Source organism: Orcinus orca, chromosome 16 (assembly GCF_937001465.1).
Source record: "Orcinus orca chromosome 16, mOrcOrc1.1, whole genome shotgun sequence".
NCBI classification, from domain to species: domain Eukaryota; kingdom Metazoa; phylum Chordata; class Mammalia; order Artiodactyla; family Delphinidae; genus Orcinus; species Orcinus orca.
Genome location: NC_064574.1, coordinates 40222961 through 40241432, shown reverse-complemented (window position 1 = coordinate 40241432; position 18472 = coordinate 40222961). Strand labels below are relative to the sequence as shown.

Here is an 18472-nt window from a genome sequence, read left to right as displayed (position 1 = left end):
TTAAGCCTCCTGGAATAGAGATGACCTGCAGGGCACCCTAGAGAGTCAAGCCTTGAAGATGGAAAGTTTGGGTCCTTGGGTCATCACTTAGAAGAGAGCCACTTGACCGGAAACATACCTTTAGAGGTTTTTGTGTTAAGCCATTGTGATTTTAAGGCTTATCTATTACAGCAACTAGCATTACTTTAAATAATGCAACATACACGTGTGATCAAATAATTTATTTTTCTTGATATCACTTACCATTATTTCAGATTATGTACTTATTTATTTATCAGCCGTCTCCCCTCCACCAGGAAAACTTGGATTTGTACACTGCTGTATCTCCGGCATCTAGAACAATGCCTGGCAACTAGTATACGCTCAATAAATATTTCTCCAATGACTCAACACCGACGCACATGGTACATGACAGGCCCTATGCTAGGAACTTCATATCTCTTATTTTATTCTCCGAAAAACTGTATGGGGAAACTGGAATATACACAGGCTGATTAACTTATCCAGTGGTACCCAGCAGGCAACTGAGGGAGCCAGGATTGGAATCTAGGTAGTCTGACTCAACTCTCAAATTCTTCCGCCCTCTGTACCTTGCCTGATGATATCTGCCAGGTACAGAGCTAGGGGCTGGGGGTGTAGAAAGCATGAGACATGGCACCTGCCCTTCAGGTCGACCCAACAGGCAACAGTTGACATGGGGCTTGAGTGCAGCAGGGAAAACAGACCAGTCTCATTCTTATCCATGGAGCAGGCTATCTTCTAGAAAGTTAGGCTCTGCTACTCAGCCAACCTGAGCAAGGGCACAGATACAGGATTCAAATCCTCTTATGGAATATGAGAGAACTGAGCAGACTATATAGAGCTAAAGCCAGATCCACTGTCACCAACGTGAGACACGTAAATGGTGGTGCAGGGACATTTGGTGGATTTGAACAATTGGAGCAAAGGCAGAGTGAGTCGGAGGCAAAATCCTGATCCTGTGTGTTGGGAAGACAGTTGAGTAGAGGTTAAGGTTAAGAACACAGTCTTCAACCAGCTTTGCCATGTACAGAGCCTTATGACTTGGGCAGGTTAGAAGACTTGTTGGGCTTCTTTTGTCTTATCTGTAAAATGGATGTAACCTGCTTGCCTCCCATGGTAAAGTGATTAGCACAGAGGCACAAAGTGTGTGCTCAGGAAGGGTGGCTGGTATCGTACCTATTCTTTGATCCTTGCTCCCGGGTCTTAGGGTGGGGAAATCTACCCCCTGCCCACTGAGCTACAAAGATGGAAAGGCTTGGAGACTAATCATGGTGGATAATAATTGAATGGGGTGAGGAGGTTGCCCAGCTCTTCTGGGGCCCTGCCCTCATCCTTCCCATGTGCGGCCACCAGAGGGCCTTGACTTCTCTGTCTGCCACTATTGGCTTGTTCAGACGTGGCACATGAGAGGCCCAGTGGGTCACTAGAAAAAGGGATCTCTTTCCAAGGAGCAGCAAAGGAGCAAAGCATTCGATGAGAGGTGTCTGTAGAGCAGTTGCTGAGGGGTCCTATAAACAGGTGCTGCAGGTGAGGGAGCAGACAGCCTACTCTGCGGTGGGCAAAGTTGGCCCTTGCTCACATGATCCCCTTTCCTTGAAGGAATTACCCAGGGTTACACTGGGGCTGGCTTGGGGCCCTATAGTAAATGAGATACGACTGCATAGAGGCAGGTTATAGCTCAGCAAATTTCCAGAGGGGTGGCACCATCTGGATGATGGATGGGAAACTAGCGGTGTTCTCATTAGGCAAAGAGCCCAGGAGCCCTCCCCAGCTCCTAATTCACCCTACCTTCCAACTCTCAGTTCGTTATGTCAGGAAGGTCTGATATAAAGAGGCAAATAGCCCATTGGAAACATGGCTCATATCAGTCATTCTCACTGTATTAGGAAACAGCTTTAATTTTCCATGCTAAATCCTTCACAAAAACACCTTAGACACAACTCCATAACTTGCCATTCTTGTCCCTCTGGCTCATCACTGTAAACATCCCACTTTTCAGAAAACACCAAGCTCTTGCGTAGTTCCTTGCCTTTGCCCATACTGTTTTCTTACTCCAAATGCATCTACTTGCCCCCCCCCCACTTCTCCGCTTTGTGAAATACCACTCCTCCATTAGGTCTAGCAGGTACTTCCCTGATTCCTGCCTCTATTTTCCCAGAGTACTTTCCACTTACCCTTTATAGAACACTTATCGGACGGGGTTATTGCTGTACACTTTTGTCTCTCCTGCTCACTAAAATGAGCTTCTCATGTGATTCATCTCCAGCTCTGCTTGAATACCTGTCCTGACAGGGTACTCACCATCCCAAAGGCAATGCATTCCATTGCAACCAATTCTCTTGGCAAAAATGGCTTTCCTATTATTAGGAACCAAATCTGCTTCCCTGATACACGGACCTACTGATTTTCTCCTTCCCAGTTCACTTGCCTAAACTTCCTTCAGGTGTGAATAAGGATTCTCATTCCATAATTAGAAATAGGTCTTAAATATAAATATCCTGAGAGCAGGCAATACATGGATAACTCATTCTAAAGTGTAAATGACTGATAAGAGCTTTTCCATTAAAACAAGATTTTATTATGAGAACCTAAGGGTAGGCTGATATAGTGGATAGAGCACTGGACTAGGAAATGAATGACAGATCCAACGTGATCTATTTTTTTCTGAGCTTTGGTTTCCTCAACTCGAAATGGAATTATTTGCACAATGAGGAGTTCTACTTATTACTGTCATTGCAGAATTTTGTCTGGAAGCAGTCCCACTCACCTGGGCTGTCTTAAGCCTTTGCTCTGGCTTGGATTTCTTAGCTCTTTCTTAGCTCTGGGTGGGCAAAAAGTTGCACGTGTATCAATGAGCTCTAGCCTCCTCGGGGCAGGGTTGATATTCTTGGTGCCAAAGATGCTATGACTTATATCACCCACCATCACATCAATCAATGAGCCTTTTATTCTACCTGGTTTGAACCTTCCTCTCCCCTGCCTTGAAGTCCTGCTTTACGAGGGCTATTTATGGAATTTGTATCATAAACATTTGCAGGTAACACATTTACTGTAGGTAACACATTTTATTATGATTTTATTATGTAATCTCTTTTCCTGGAGTTTTGCAAGTAAAGATTGCATAAGAACCGACTCTTTATTTGTCCTAAGTTCCACCCTACAGAACCAGGCCATGTTACAACTGCTTGATGCACAAGACTCAGTGACTCAATAAATACTTTACAAAAATAACGTATTTTTTTCTTTCTTAAAACATAAAAAAATTAGGGTTTTATACTTGAGTTCCTCTCCTTGTTTTTATATTTATTTACTGAGGATATATTGTGGAGAAAAGAATTGTTACGATGGTATTAAAATAAAATAGATGAAGTTCATGTTCTCCCCCCATTTGTTTTGCATTTTTTCTTTGGAAAAGTGCTACTCCTTGTTTTTATGTCTGACCTTCCTGTAGCCTTCTGAACCTATTAAGGCATGAGCAGAAATTCTATTCTGGGGTCTTTTAATAGAATCATAGCATTGTGTTAATACTGGCCTTTGTTTTAAAGTCCACTTAAAACCAGGCCTCAGATTTTCTCCTAAAATACCCATTTGCCCCCCACTCCCTACCCAGGCTGAGGCAAGGGCATTTGGAAGCTGAGACTTCATCAAGGTACCTCACTGGCTAACTAACACTTGGTTTCAGGTGGGTGTTTTCTTGTTTTGATATCTTTCTGTTGAATTCTTTATTTTTAAAGAAGTCATTACTACAAAATTCCCTCTCTCTTCCATCTCTCTAAGCCCCTTTCTGAACTCTCATAGAAGTGATTAAATAGTTTCACGATGACAACTCCAGAGAAAAGGTGACGTATAAGTCACATTCATATTAAATAAGTTATATATAAAAACTGCTTATCACATTTACAACTTCCTTCTCTTTGCCCCTTTGCTTCTCTCGGAAACGCTGGATCCGGGGTGTGAGTTGAATCCCACCTGCTATGACCTCCAGGTTCTTCTTCCAGCTCCTTTCTCCCCATCTTCCTGAGGACATGCCCCCTAGGAAGAGTTCCAAGGAAGCCGTTGACATTGAAGAGGCAACGGTGGCTTCAGATGGCAGTCACAAGGGCCTGGCGCACACCCCTAGTGTAACTTATGACAAATACTCACGTGGTATATGTACATATACATGTATGCGGGTAAGAGGGACTCTGGCCAGGTGGCGGATCAGTGCAGTGTGTTTGTGTCACGAACAACAGAGGTGGTGTCTCTTTAATACTCTCTGGCCTCTTGAAACTGCTTGATATAATCTTCGTCCGAGGGGCTCTCTGTGCACTTCTGTCCGTTGTTGGGAGGTCGGGCCTCGTTATACCTGCTCCAGTCGCCCTTGCAGATAATCCAGGGCAGGATGTCCACTTTGTAGTGGAGCTCCGCTGAGAACTCAGTGCTGATGAGATTTGGCGTCCCCGCCCCTTTGCCCCTGGTGATGAGCTGCATGTTGTCGCCATAGCAACAGTGCTGGGCGGCCAGTGTGGTGCTCTCCAGGGACAGCATGGAGCGAATGCAGTACCGGGCCGTGGGCTTGTAGATCTCCAGCTTCTCCTTGGGCCCGCTGGCATCCTTCCAGCGGAAGTCCTTGCGCTTGATGCCGTCGAAGATGTCGGCCGTGCTGTAGGCCACCTCGGTGGGGTAGGAGCAGGGGCAGCTGGGCAGGTCGTTGATCACCTTGTGCATGTACTTCTTTAGGAACTCGCTCTTGCAGCTCATCCAGCGCTCACAGCTGTCCGTGTCTGAAACGGGCCAGAGAAACCCTCTGATCGCATGCAAAACCGGCTGCCTGATGACTTTAAAGTCCACCTCTCCCTTCCCTGACGGGCAGCCCCTGGAACCCCCAGGCCATGGGTGAACACGATCATGGCCCTTGAATTTGGGAACTTTGTTCTCGGCCCCACCAACTCCTTACTTTATATTATGAAAACTTTTCACATACATAGAAAAGTGGAGAGAATATACGTATACAATGACTACCCAGATGCCATCACCTAGACTTAATCATTGTATTTCCCTCATTAAAATTTTTTTGGAAAGATATGATATTATTACCCCTAAGTTTTAGTAGGCATCTACAAAAATAGGAGGATAATTAAACCATATTTTCTATGTTTTCCTAGATAACTGTAACCCCATTATCACCCATAACAAAACGAACAATAATTCAGAGGGCCATTTTGAATCTCCTCTCCAAATAAGCGATGAGTGGCGGAGAATGCCTCAAAGGGATATTTGTAGGACTAAGTTTTATTTCTGCCACTCACTGACTGGTTTAAACTAGGCTAGTGGCCTAACCTCTTAACCTTAGGCAGGAAAGAGTTAACAACCGTTACTTGCAAATCCCTGTGATAAGAGGTCTCAAAGAGGAAGAGGCTGGTGGTCCCTGCTTTTAGGGAATTTAATATTTAGGCCAGAGGACGCTGACCTACAGACTTTGAGCCAGAACCTGCCCCAAGAAGTGTGTAGTGTTTGGCCTTAACAGTATTAAAAAATATGGAATTAATTGCCAACGTTTAAGAATTATGTGATTCCACTTATTAATGTAGATACCTGGTTTCATTTGAAAATCCCAAAGATAGGTGGACGTCAGTCCTGCATTGCCTTGTGAACAGGTAACCAGTGACCACTCCTTGGTCAAGACAGGAGGTCCCTAGTTCCCCACAGTCTCTACCTGATCCCGTCACTCATGGGTGTTTGCTCTTGGTCCCTTAGTCATGAGAGTTCAGGACCTCTGGTTTAGTGAATGTCTCCGTTTGTATTTTCCCAGACCCTGAGACAAAGATGCCAGTGAAAATGGTTCTTTGGGAAGTGATTCTGGGAAACACCAGCAGGGAGCATGGAGGTGGGACAGGGAAGGGAGGGTGGCAATATGGGATGTGGGTCAAACAAGCAACCACTGTAGAAACTGCAGCATCTTCCCCTTGGACCTCGGAAACCCACCCAGTGACAGGGTGGAACTTTACCCAAGCCCCGTGATTCTGGGAAACAGCCAAGGTTAAGACTTTCCCCCGCCCTTGTGCATTCTGGAAAACCACTTACTGTAAGAACCCTCTTCCCCACAGGACTTGGTAAGACTCACAGCCGCTGCCTTGTTTACCTATGACACAACCAGACACAGACCCTCCAGATTCCCTTTCTTGGTCTCATAAACGATTAGCTAAACTGCTCATCCCCAATCAGAACAAAACGCATCCCAACTAAACTTTAGTTAATATTCTCCCCTTCTTTCAAGCCTCTGACCTTTTTTTTTAACTTTTTATTTTGTATTGAAGTATAGCCAATTAACAATGTTGTGATAGTTTCAGGTGCACAGCAAAGGGACTCAGTCATATATATGCATGTATCCATTCTCCCCCAGACTCCCCTCCCATCCAGGCTGCCACATAACATTGAACAGAGTTCCCTGTGCTATACAGAAGGTCCTTGCTGGTTGCCCTTTTTAGATATAGCAGTGTGTACATGTCAACCCCAAGCTCCCTAACTATCCCTTTCCTCCACCCTTCTGTCCCTGTAACCATAAGTTCATTCTATAAGTCTGTGAGTCCCTTTCTGTTTTGTAAATACGTTCATTTGTATCATTTCTTTTTAGATTCCACATATAAGCGATATCATATTATATTTCTCAAGCCCCTGAACTTTGACCTACCCTCTGCCTGGGCCAGCATATAGGCTCTCCTTAGGGGTCCCTACCGAAAATAGGCTGGTCTCAGGGCAGAACATTCTCTGATGCCCTATCTGATCTCACCAGCCTTCAATCCCACTGCCTCACTGGCGTTCTTCTAGCCTTATTTACTCCGCTGTAAAAGAAAACCCTTTTGCCTAACCCTTGAGAGGCTTGCAGGCCTATAGACACAGTGTTTTCTCTATTGCAAATCGGCCCTTTCCCTTTTGCAATGATCCTTTGAATACAGTCTTTGAAGAGAGATGTTGTTTTTTTATTTGGCGGGATCTGGGTATTATCCACCAGTTCCCATCAATCACTGGTAGGGGGCTGCTCCTGGACTTCTGGATGACCGTGGATTCACGGGCTGGTGGCTCTGGGGGCCAGAGCACGCCATCAGGCAAAGAACCACAGGGGCTGCTGGGGTGTAGGGACGTGGTGTGGGCAGTGGCAGCTTTCCCATCGCGTGTGGCTCAGGAAGCTGCAGCGGGTAAGATGAGCCAACATCTAAGGCTGCCCACCATGGTGGAATGTGGGGTGCGTTAAGGGGGCCAAAGCAAAAAGTCCCACCAGTGCTAAAAAGTGTCATTTCTATCAGTGCAAGTCAGGGGGTTCTTCAAGGAGTGTGTGACACTGGGCTGGCCCTGTGGCTCTTCAGGTCTGCATGGTGGCCACAAGTGTCCTGCTCAGAGCTCCTGCAAGGAAGCCTGCTGGGGGCACTTTGCTGCCTGGTGGCCTCCAGCTGTAGCGGCTGTGGATCTGCTGTGGTTTCCACATCCAGGCTGTGCTCCCCCGGGGCTGCTCTCAGTCGATGACTGAGCCTGGTGTGGGTGCTGCCCGACGGGGGACCCCTTTGTCAGGCAGCCTTTGCTGGGGGGGGTGCCCGTTGGCATGGTCGAGACTTTCTCAAGCTGCTTTGAGGCCCTTGCTTCCCAGTCCTCCTTCCTTCCCTCCCTCCCTTTGCAGGGGTCAGGCCTGCATCTTGGTCTGAAAGCCTTCCCTGCCTACTTCTGCTGCTTCCCCTCTATCCTTCCCGGGCGCTTCCCCAGTGAATCTTTTTTTTTTTTTTTTTTTTTAGATGTTGGGGTAGGAATTTATTAATTAATGTATTTATTTTTGCTGTGTTGGGTCTTCGTTTCTGTGCGAGGGCTTTCTCTAGTTGTGGCAAGCGGGGGCCACTCTTCATCGCGGTGCGCCGGCCTCTCACTATCGCGGCCTCTCTTGTTGCGGAGCACAGGCTCCAGACGCGCAGGCTCAGTAGTTGTGGCTCACGGGCCTAGTTGCTCCGTGGCATGTGGGATCCTCCCAGACCAGGGCTCGAACCCGTGTCCCCTGCATTAGCAGGCAGATTCTCAACCACTGCGCCACCAGGGAAGCCCCCCAGTGAATCTTTGAATGTCCAATCCCATCTCAGAAGGCTGGACCTGACTCAGACTACATATAAGAGCAGAGATGGGGCCGGGCGAGGGGAAGGCCATCCAGGTTGGTATTAACTGTGCAAACCACAGTTAAGCAGAAGAAGTCTGGGGGCAGGGTGCATGTTCAGTTTCCCTGGAGCAGAGGACATAGGGAAGGAAGGTTGTTAGTGTCAGGTCGTGGGATCTTCGGTGTGGTTTAGGCTTGTTTCAGAGGGCACTAGGGAACCACTGAAGGTTTCTGAGTGACAGTGAGCTCTTCACTGAGCTATGCAGTAGGAAGAAAGATTCAGTGCTGATGCCAATTTTAAGAGTTCAGGTGAGATACTCTGGGAGGGAACAGCTGGTGAGCTCAAGAGTAGTCGGGGAGGTAGGGCTGCCAGGCCTTGGTGGGCTTGGGGGGAAGGGAGGAAGGGATCAGAAGTGACCCTCCAGCTCTGACCCAGGTGCCTGGGAGGCTGGTGGTGTCATGAGTGAAAATCAAACGATCGGGCTCGTGGGGCAGCTTGCAGGGGTGCTCAGGTTTCTCTTGAGGGATATGAGAAAGGGAGAGCTGGGGCACCTCCCAGGAGCTTGGAAAGGCCTGGTCTAAGATGAAACACCTGGGCTCTTGTGCCAGACTGCCTGGGATCGAATCCCAACTCAAGTATTTAGTGGCTCTGTGACCCTGAGCAAGGTATTCTACCTCACTGTGCTTCAGTTTTCTCATCTCTAAGCTGGGTATAAAAATTACACCGATCTCAAAAAGTGCAATGAGGATTAAACCAGAGGGAAAGCAGGGAGTACACAGAACAAGGTTGAGGGTGCTGCCTGCGGGTATGGGCTGAGTGCTGTGATTCCACCCCTGAGAGTCCCTGACTGAGCAGTTGCATAGAGATTGGAGGGTCCATCCTGGGAAGTATGTGTCTGCAAAGCCAGTGGGGGTCTCCCTCAGAGGGCAGGGTTTTCAGAAACAAAATTCAGCGAGGTCCCAGAAAATAGCTTTGTATTTTTCCTCCAGAGTAGAAGGTCATCATAATTCATGTACAGGACATAGGTCCTTCGACTTATATTTTATCAAATTTACATGGAGTATTCAGTGTGAATGTTCTCAATGTTTTACAAGTATTAACTCATTTCACTCTAAAATAGGTCTAGGAGGTAGGCACCATTACCTTAGACCATTTTACAGATCAGAAAACTGAGGCAGAAGTAGGTTAAGAAACTTGACCTTGTGCTAGTCAAGCTTTTCTCATCTCTGCTGGGCATCTTCCGTTTGTCCTTCTACATCCTTATTCCACATTTTTCCTTGCCATGGAAGGCTGCCCTGTATGCACCAGATCTGTGGGCTCCCTGAGCCCTGGTTTCTAATTGGGGTGAGCCAATGGGAGGACCGGGTGAGGGACCAGAGGGAGGGAGGAGCGAAGTCAGGGTATTGTTCCCAAGGCTCCTCCCTCACTGTTACAAGTTAGCTACTTCCTTCTTGGAGCTGGAAGTGCTGTCAGGCAGCCCTCTCTACACAGTGGCTCTGGGAACCAATCCTTCCCCTGGTCCCTTCAGGCCAGTGGGAGGTAAGGGCTCCCCACGCTTGCCAGCCCCAGGGTTCTGTACAAGCCCTTCTTGGTTTCCATCTACCTGCTCACACCTTTGCCAAAAGGCCCTCATCAAATGCTCCTCTATTACCTGATCTGCGTGTGAGCCTTGTCTGTTCCTGCCCAGAACCTGCCTGACCCACCATCCCCCCTCATCCCTGTGTGTTCTCAGCTGCCCATTGGGTGCAGCTGGTCCCATTCCCTGTGAAAGGGCAAATAGCTGCCTGCCTGTGGGGTGAGATATGGGGAGGTCTGAGACACTCTCTTCCCCAAAAGCCCATCTTGTTGTTTTATCATTTTATGCAAAATTCCCACATGTAGTCTTTAATTTTTTTTTTTTTTTTTTGGTCAAACGCATTGTGTGTGCAGAAGGCTTCTACTAACGTTTTGGTTGCATGTGAAGGACTGTGATGGAAACCCCGGGCAACAGAATTTCCAAACTGACTCCAGTGTGGCTGAGGAGGGCAGAGTGAAGAGGTGAGGAAAGGGCTTTGTGGGGGTGGCAAAAAGAAATGGGGCAGAAGGAGTCTTATTGTTCTGTAATATAGAATTACATCCAGAAGCACGTGGAGCTATTTTTATTCATCAAGCTTCCCCCTTGCTGAACAGACACTTTCAATTTTGTTTGGTCCACGTTCAGTGTACTTGAGCTAGCATTTTCGAGCAGATGAGTAGCAGGGTGTACCAAAGGGTTACGAAAGATTCCCATGGCGGGGAGTGAGATGGGGGAGGCATAATGTCGAGAAAGTTCCCGTTCTCTTCCTTCCTCCCCCCGTCCTTCTGCTGGAAAACTGACATCACCATTTCTTGATTTTACTGGGGACACTGGGTGAGAGTTGGGAAAAGAGATGCCCTGAGGCTCGAGGCCCGAGTGTGGACGGATCCCGAGCTAGGGGCAGGGCGCCCCACCCACGTGCTATAGATGCTGCGTGGCTGGCGTGGCAGCTACAGCAGGGCTGCTGGGCTCCATCTGGTGCAGAAGGAATGGGGCGGCTGCTCTCTCTTGCTTGGTGTATATTCAGTGAGCAAGAAGTATGCTGAGAAAATTGGACCCCATAAGAGGAAAACGAAACATTTAAATGGATCCAAGGATGGCACGGCAAAGGCAGAAGGAATCTCCAAAACGCTATATCAATATTTGGATGGAAAAGCAAAAAAAAAAAAAACAACCTTTCCTTACCAACTTCGAACAGTTTGGTGGCATTAAACTCTTCACTTCCCGCAAGCAGACTCACTTCGGTGGCAGCTGTCCTGAAGGTGTCTTCGATACCTAAACACAGACAGGAGCTCATTTTCCCTAGTTATATGGAAAAAGTCAGCCCTCCACCCCACCCCACCCCCGCCCCACTGGCAAATAAAAAAAACAAATACACTTGAATAAAGCCTTTTTTGTATCCATTACTACTCATGGGCAGAAACTTGCCAACAGAGGAAACAGTAAAAAGTAGGTATAGAGCGTAAAATATATTAAAACTCCAGATACCATTTGCAGCATGAAATCCAATCCAAAAGTGCCTGAATGTGCCTAAGGAACTCATTCCTTGGGCCTAGGAATGGGATTTTGGGCGGTGCGGGATACGCGTCAGGATGGCTGTCTATCTAGAGGTGTCAGGATGGCAAACTAAACTAGAGACTGTAGAGCGTAGTGGTTAACAACTTGTCTCGTGGTCAACACCAGTCTTAAGGACTGACTCACTGGGTCCAAATCATTACTAGCTGTGTGACCTTGGGCAAGCCCTGGAACATCTGTGTGACTCAGTTTTCACATTCGTAAATGGGGAGGACCAATGACCCACCTCATAGTGTTGAATGAATTAAATGAGTTATGTATAAAGAAAGCACATAGAGTACCAAGTGGTAAGTGTTGGCTGACATTTTCCCCTTGAACATTTGTCTAGTTCATTTTGAGGATACAGCAGTCCATAGCTAAAGACCAGATCTCTCATATGCTGGGACTTTTAGCATTGCTGATGATGTTTCAAAAAGAATAAGCTGGGGGAGCGATGAATTGGGATTAGCAAATGCAAACTATTATATATAGAATGGATAAACAGCAAGGTCTTACTGTGTAGCACAGGGAACTATATTCAATATCCTGTGATAAACCATAATGGAAAAGAATATGAAAAAGAATGTATGTATATGTATAACTGAGTCACTTTGCTGTACAGCAGAAGTTAACACAACATTGTAACTCAACTATACTTGAATGAAATAAATTTTTTAAAAAAACCCAAATTCAACGTTGAAAAAAAAAAGAATAACCTGGGCTTGTTATTACTTGCTCTGAGCAACTGAACCTAGCTTGCCTCAAACTTCCTGGCTCTCTCTCTTCCTCAAATGACCACCCCCACCCAGGCTTCCTTTGCAAACAGGAATCTCCTGCAGATGGGGCCAGTCAGGAGAGAGAGGAGCAGTGGAACGTGCTATTTGTTGGAGAACCTTGACTGTCTTGCTAAGCATGGGTTGATTTCCTTTAAGGGGCTCTCTCTGGTTTTATGTGAGGCCCCTAGAACTTGTGTGGTCAGCCTAAGGGACAAACTTTTACAGTGTAATCACTGCCAGGCCAGGGAGACGGCCTGTCCCATGAGTTTTTCCAGTAGAGCTGAGAATCAAGACACCAAAAAAGGAAAGAGATCCTGCAAAAGGAGATCCTTCATGTTCAAGGGAGCCCTGAAAAGCTGGAAGAGTCAAGAACAGAAAGGCAGAAAGGATGGAAGGAGGGCAAGTTCAGATGAGAAGAAAATGTATGAACAGGGCTGCTGGCCACGCTGCTCTCAGTAGTGAGAGAAAACGAGAAGGAAACATTCAAAATGGCGGCAGGGAAGATACCTGCTCTCAAGATATCTAGGTCTACTGCTTTAGGTCTGGGTGCCAGCTCTGGGAGAGAAAGCAGCAAGCAAGCCCGCTCAAGCCCTGACATTAAATGCTGTCTGTATTCACGTGTGGCTGAGCCCGATACCCTTCCCCTTGACAGAGGTGTAAGAGTCTAATGGTTAAGAACATGGATTCTTGTTCAGACTGCCTGGATTCAAATCCCAGCTGGACCACTTGCTGCCTGTGTGACTAGGCAAGTTAGCCTGTGTGTCCCAGTTTCCACAGCTGCCAAATGAGTACCATCATCAATAGCTAGTTCATGCGGTTATTGTGAGGATTAGATGAAGTAACACATGCAAAGACCTTAGAAATTTGCTTGATACTTAAATACTCAAAAGGTCCTCCTCTTCATGAACCTCGTTATCATCTTTTTCCCGTCTTCATCTTCCCAATCTTCATTTTTATCTTCACTTTCTTTGGTTTCATCTTATCTTCATCAACATCTTCTTCTTCTTCTCCTCCTTCTCTTCTTCATTTCTTCCTGCCTTCCTCCTCTTCTCCCTTCTCATATTATTATTATTTATTGATTTCTACCCATCCAAATCCCATCCCACCAGACTTCTAACTCAGCTTCATTATGATGAACCTGGGAAAGCTCAGGACAAGCATCTTGATGGTTGTTCCACTTTTGGAAATCCACCTGCATGGCTGACGGGGGCTAGAAATGCCTCTTCTCATACCATCAGCCCTGTTTTCTGCGTACACCCCTTTGCTATCACACACATCGCCAACTGATCTTCTCTCTCCGCAGAAATCCCTTTGCTCTTCCACTTTTTTGTTCTAAATCTCAGCCTGAGAGATTTAGAACAGAGTTTCTAGGGGTAGAAAAAGGAAGTCTGGGGTGTGGGGTTCAAATGTTCTGCCTCTGAAATTTCTTTTGGAGGAAGCCATTTGGAGCGTGTGATTTCTTGGATGAGCCCGAGATAGTATTTTAGGCTGGTTTTCTACCTGACCATGGGGAACACATGGTAGATGGAAAACTCTAGACCAAGGAGTTGGTAAACTTTTATGTAAAGGGTCAGAAAGTAATTATTTTAGGCTTTGTGGTTCACATATGGTCTTTTGTTATTGAAGTATAGTTGATTCACAATGTTGTGTTAATTTCAGATGCGTAGCAAAGTGATTCAGATATATATATACAGGTGTATATATATATATATATATATATATATATATATATATATAATTTTCCATTATAGGTTATTACAAGATATTGAATATAATTCCCTGTGCTATACAGTAGGTCCTTGTTGTTTATCTATTTATATATAGTAGTTTGTATCTGTTAATGCCAAATTCCTAATTTATCCCTCCCTGTTGGTAACTGTTAGTTTGCTTTCTATGTCTCCGAGTCTATTTTTGTTTTGTAAATAAGTTCATTTCACATACGGTCTTGGTTGCATATTCTTCCTCCTCTTCTCTCTCTTCTTCCTCTTCTTCCTTCTTCATAACCCTTTAAAAATGTGTGGGCCATACTGACATGGGCCGTGGTTTGATAACTACTGCTATAGACACAATTATTTTTCACCCCAATATGGCCTCTCACCAAGTTTGTAATTAGTAAGTTTTCAAAACACTGACAATGCAGTTTAAAGTGATACTTAACTGCCAAGTTGCCCCAATTTGCTCCCTCTGGAGCCTTCAGCAACTCTCAGGCTAACACATGGTTTTTCTATAGACGGCCATTAAGCCTCTGGTCCTGGCTTCCTTATTAGACCATGAACACCTGTCTTCATGTGTCTCTTCAAGGTACAACCCACCCCACATCAAAGGCTCAAATTAACCAGAATCCCTCCTTTAAATTAAGTACATGGTGGCATTGTCTTCTAAGTCACAGTTACTGCAATTGTGTATAAGGCTCAGAAAATCCATTTTTTCATCCACTAAGCTCATTACTCGTCTCTTTTCCCAGTCCAGTCAGAATTCTTAGGAAAATAGTTGCCCTGTAGGAAGTCAATTTCTATAAGTTTTTAAATATAAACTAAAAGCTTCCCCAGACTCACAGATATAGAGAACAAATTAGTGGTTACCAGTGGGGGGGGGGCAATATAGGGGTTGAAGGGTGTAGGTACAAACTATTGGGTATAAGCTAAGCCACAGGGATATATTGTATACAACATGCGGAATATAGCTAATATTTTGTAATAACTGTAAATGGAGTGTAACCCTTAAAAATTGTATTAAAAGATAAAACAATAAAATAAAAAAAAGCTGCCCTTTAATGTGGAGCCACACCCCTGCGTAAACCCACCTGGGCAGTTTGGACGGTCACACGTCCTAGATTCGGTTGCAGTGCACGCATAGCCACAAGACCTGGTCCGTTTCTGGTTGCCGTTCCCACAGGTGACACTGCAAACAGACCAGAGACTCCAGTCTCCCTCACCGTCTGTGGAATCTGGAACGGAACCAGGGAGGTGGTCACCAGCCTTCGCCAAAGAGTCCCCAAATCTCCCCCATTGAACTGCCAGCCAACTGTCCATTTCTGACGTTCCCACTGTTAGAGGGGGCCAGATGCCAGCTGGAGTCAAAAGCCTATGGCTCCAGGGTTCATTTTAGGGATTAGCTTAGTAATGGCAGGAACTCTGTCTGAGGTTTTGGGCACATGGCCAGGGCCTGCCCCCTAGAAGGTGCCCAGTAAGTGCTTGTTGAGAATGTGTACGTTCACAGAGTATGGAGCCATGGAATAATATGGTAGGGATTTTCCAAAATGACCACCATCAGTTCCTTCACACACAAAGAGAGGAGTCACACAAAGGGCCCCCAAAACACTACACATGGGAATGAAGCCTTCCTGGACCTTCCAGGCACTTCTCAGTGGACAGCTGATGCCATTGGCAGTAGAAGAGATGCCCAGTGGGGCCCCACCTGAACTCCTAAGCCACAGAATCATGAGAAATAATACACTATTGATGTTTTAGTCACCAAATTTTGGAATGGTTTGTTATGCAGCAGTAGATAACTGATACATAATGGTAAAGCTAGAAATGGTCCTTGAGGTCATCACTCAACATCCATTCAACAAATACTGAGCCCCTATTATGTGCCAGGCACAAATCAGTGTATGTGAAATATATCATTAAATAAAGCTTTCAAAGATCTCTGCCCTGTGGTACTAATATTTTTGTGAGAAGATTCAGACAATAATCAATAAACACAAAAAAATGAGTAAATTATACAATATATCAGAAATCGATGAGTGGTATGGAAAAAGGAGAAGTGGACCAGGCTAGGGGTGCCTGGGAATGTGAGAGCCGTGAGAGAGGTTGGTATGTTATCTAGACTAACTTCCTCTTTTTAAAAGTAAGGAAACTAAGTCCTGGAGTGCTTAGGTGACCCATTCAAGGCCATAAGGGTAAGAGGAAGGAAAGCTTGGGCCCTGGTGCTAAATCCTTGATCTCTAAAGCTTGACCTTTTCTGCAGCAACTCCCCTCTGAACTACATTTTCCTGCTTTATCCAAATCTTCCTCCAGACTTGGGGCCTCTGCCAGGGCCAAGCACAGAGCCCCAGACATGTGCATCACAGGGAAGGGGTCCGCTCTGCTCAGAACAGGTCGCGGTGATTGTTACTACTTAGGTCTGGCAAGAATGCAGTCCACACATGTTTCTACCTGAAACTTGGGCCCCGTGCCAGGCTCCCAGCCCGTCGTTTACAGGGTGATCACTCTGAACGCCACTCAGGCAAACCCAGGGCCGCCAAGTCTCAGCCCATCATGCAAAGTTGGTGGGGGGATTCCTGGTCCTCTTTCCTAACCCAGAGCCAAGAGTCTGCTCACACCTCACCTGCTCCCAGGGGCCCCATCCGTTTCTCCCCACTTCCCAAAAGGGAGTTTTCCAAACTTTGATTTCTTTCTAAGACATGGTTTTCCAACCACAGGGACAAGCAGCTGTTTGAAACTACTGCCTCGTGTGAGGGAGGTGGGCCTGCTTCTCCCCATCAGCTGCCTCCGTCTCTCCCATCTCCTCCTGGGCATCAACGCAGTGGAACTGGACAGACCGCTGAGGAGGGGGCCATGGCTACTCCCTCCCAGACCTCTTGGTAAACTCTCCGAGAACATGAGGGATGTGCCTGGAACAATCACAGGATAGCACTCCTGTCAGCCAGTGTAGCCATGTGTAGCGGGTTATACGCACACGTGAACACACTCAGAGCCTCCTGTGTGAATCACCCGTACCAGATTTTGTTAAAGGGAACAACCACCACACCAAAAAGTCTCCAGTAAAGATGGTACTGTTCTTAGACTCATAAGAAGGGGACAGTGGGTCAGTCGGAAAAAGCTGATTAAATCACACAGGTAGAGTCCCTGTCACCTGTGGGGTGGGTATCGGCCTAAGACATGATCCAATGATGCCAGGAGGTGTCCTGCTTGGCTCAGTAGAAGCAACAGGGCCTCAACTATCTAGAAATTTCTGGCGACCTTTCCCCCCAGTGCAATAATTTTGGGAAATATCGTCCCTGAACTTTGAGATTTTAGCATTAAACACACCATTTTGGAATCTCTGCCGGAGGTAATGTCTTGTTTTGGTTTCTTGGATCTGAATTACTGAATGCTAATACTGTGTCTGATGATGTGAAAAATGACTTCCGTAATTCTTCTCCCTGTATCCACCCCCTTGGTTACTACCTTTTCACACCAACCCCAGTCTGGGCCATGTGACTTGCTCTGGCCAATGAGAAAATAGCAAATATAATGCAAACAGAGGCTAGAAAAGTGCTTGTGCATTAGGGCTTGCCTTCTCACTGTAGAGAAGGCTTCCACCACCAAAACCTCAGTCTTCCACGCTAGCCTGGACTAGCATCCTGGAGGGTGAGGGACCAGAAGGAGAGAGGCCCAGATATCATCCCAGCACCCCCCGCTGTCCAGCTGGGACCCCATCATTGTGAACGAATCCATGCTAAACCATGCAGCCCCAGCGAAGCCAGCCCTGGGCAGAACAGCAGTCCAGACGATCTGCAGACTCTTGAGAGAGAAGACATTTGTTCTTTCAAGCCACTAAATTTTAGGGGCGGTTTCTAAAGCAGCAAAAGCTAACTGTCACAAATACACTATAACAACCCTTCCTATGCTATGCTCTCTGGATGGCTAGCAGACCCTGGAACCATGACAGATTTATTACTTCATTAAGTGGCTGTCTCCATGTCTTTATTTATTTATTAATTTTTTTTCTTTTCAAAGATCCAAATCACATTTAATGAGATTAAAAACGACTAAACCTGAGGTTTATTATTTTTTTTTAATGGATAGGATTAATGGCAGATTCAACACGGCCAAAAAAAAAAAAAAAGATTGGTAAACTTTAAGACATAACGATAGAAACTATCCAAAATGAAACGGGGAGAAAAAGATGGATTAAAGTGAACAGAGCATTGATGAATTGTGGAAGAACCTAAAGCATCAAATACACATGTAATTATAGTCCCCAAAGTGGGAGGGCAGGGGTGGAAGTGGGGGTAATAGAAAAAATATTTGAAGAAATAATGGCCCCAAATTTCCCCAATATAATGGAAACTGTAGACCCACAGATCCAAGAAATGCAACAACCCCCTAGCACAAGAAACATGGAAAAGACCACACCAAGGCCATGTCTTTATTTTAAATGCTCACAAAGTCATTTATTTTCCAAACATTTTAAAATACTGGTCCCCCAAAGTTAGGCACAGAACATGTATACAGCCACATGGCTGATCATTTCTATTGGGCTAGCAACGAAGTGAAACAACCTCTTGGGGAAAAGTGGGCACGTCAGCCCTTTCTCTGGAAGTGTCTGTGGCATACAGCCCCCGACAAACACCCCATCCAAGCCCCTCCTCATGGGGATTTCTATTTGTTTAATGTGTTTGCGGGAGAGAAAGGGAATTTCTGACTGGGGGACAAAGCTTTGAGGGCAGTATTCCTTTCTGCTAT

At 46.0% G+C, this 18472-nt stretch overlaps 1 protein-coding gene across 6 annotated transcripts in view; it reads right to left on the bottom strand.

The window, feature by feature from the left end:
• Positions 1-206: 206 nt before the first annotated feature.
• ISM1 (isthmin 1) overlaps positions 207-18472 on the bottom strand; it is a 91669-nt gene continuing 73403 nt past the window's right edge. For 4 of the 6 annotated variants that reach the window (XM_049699220.1, XM_049699218.1, XM_049699219.1 and 1 more), the window contains exons 4-6: positions 14821-14964; positions 10873-10989; positions 207-4784 (exon numbers count right to left, since the gene is read on the bottom strand). In XM_049699220.1, the coding sequence (XP_049555177.1) occupies positions 4267-4784; positions 10873-10989; positions 14821-14964 (779 nt within the window). In that variant the 3' untranslated portion in view covers positions 207-4266. Of the gene's footprint in view, positions 4785-10872; positions 10990-13958; positions 14023-14820; positions 14965-18472 lie in introns of all 6 variants that reach the window. The other 2 variants (XM_049699222.1, XM_004276476.3) reach the window with 2 other exon arrangements.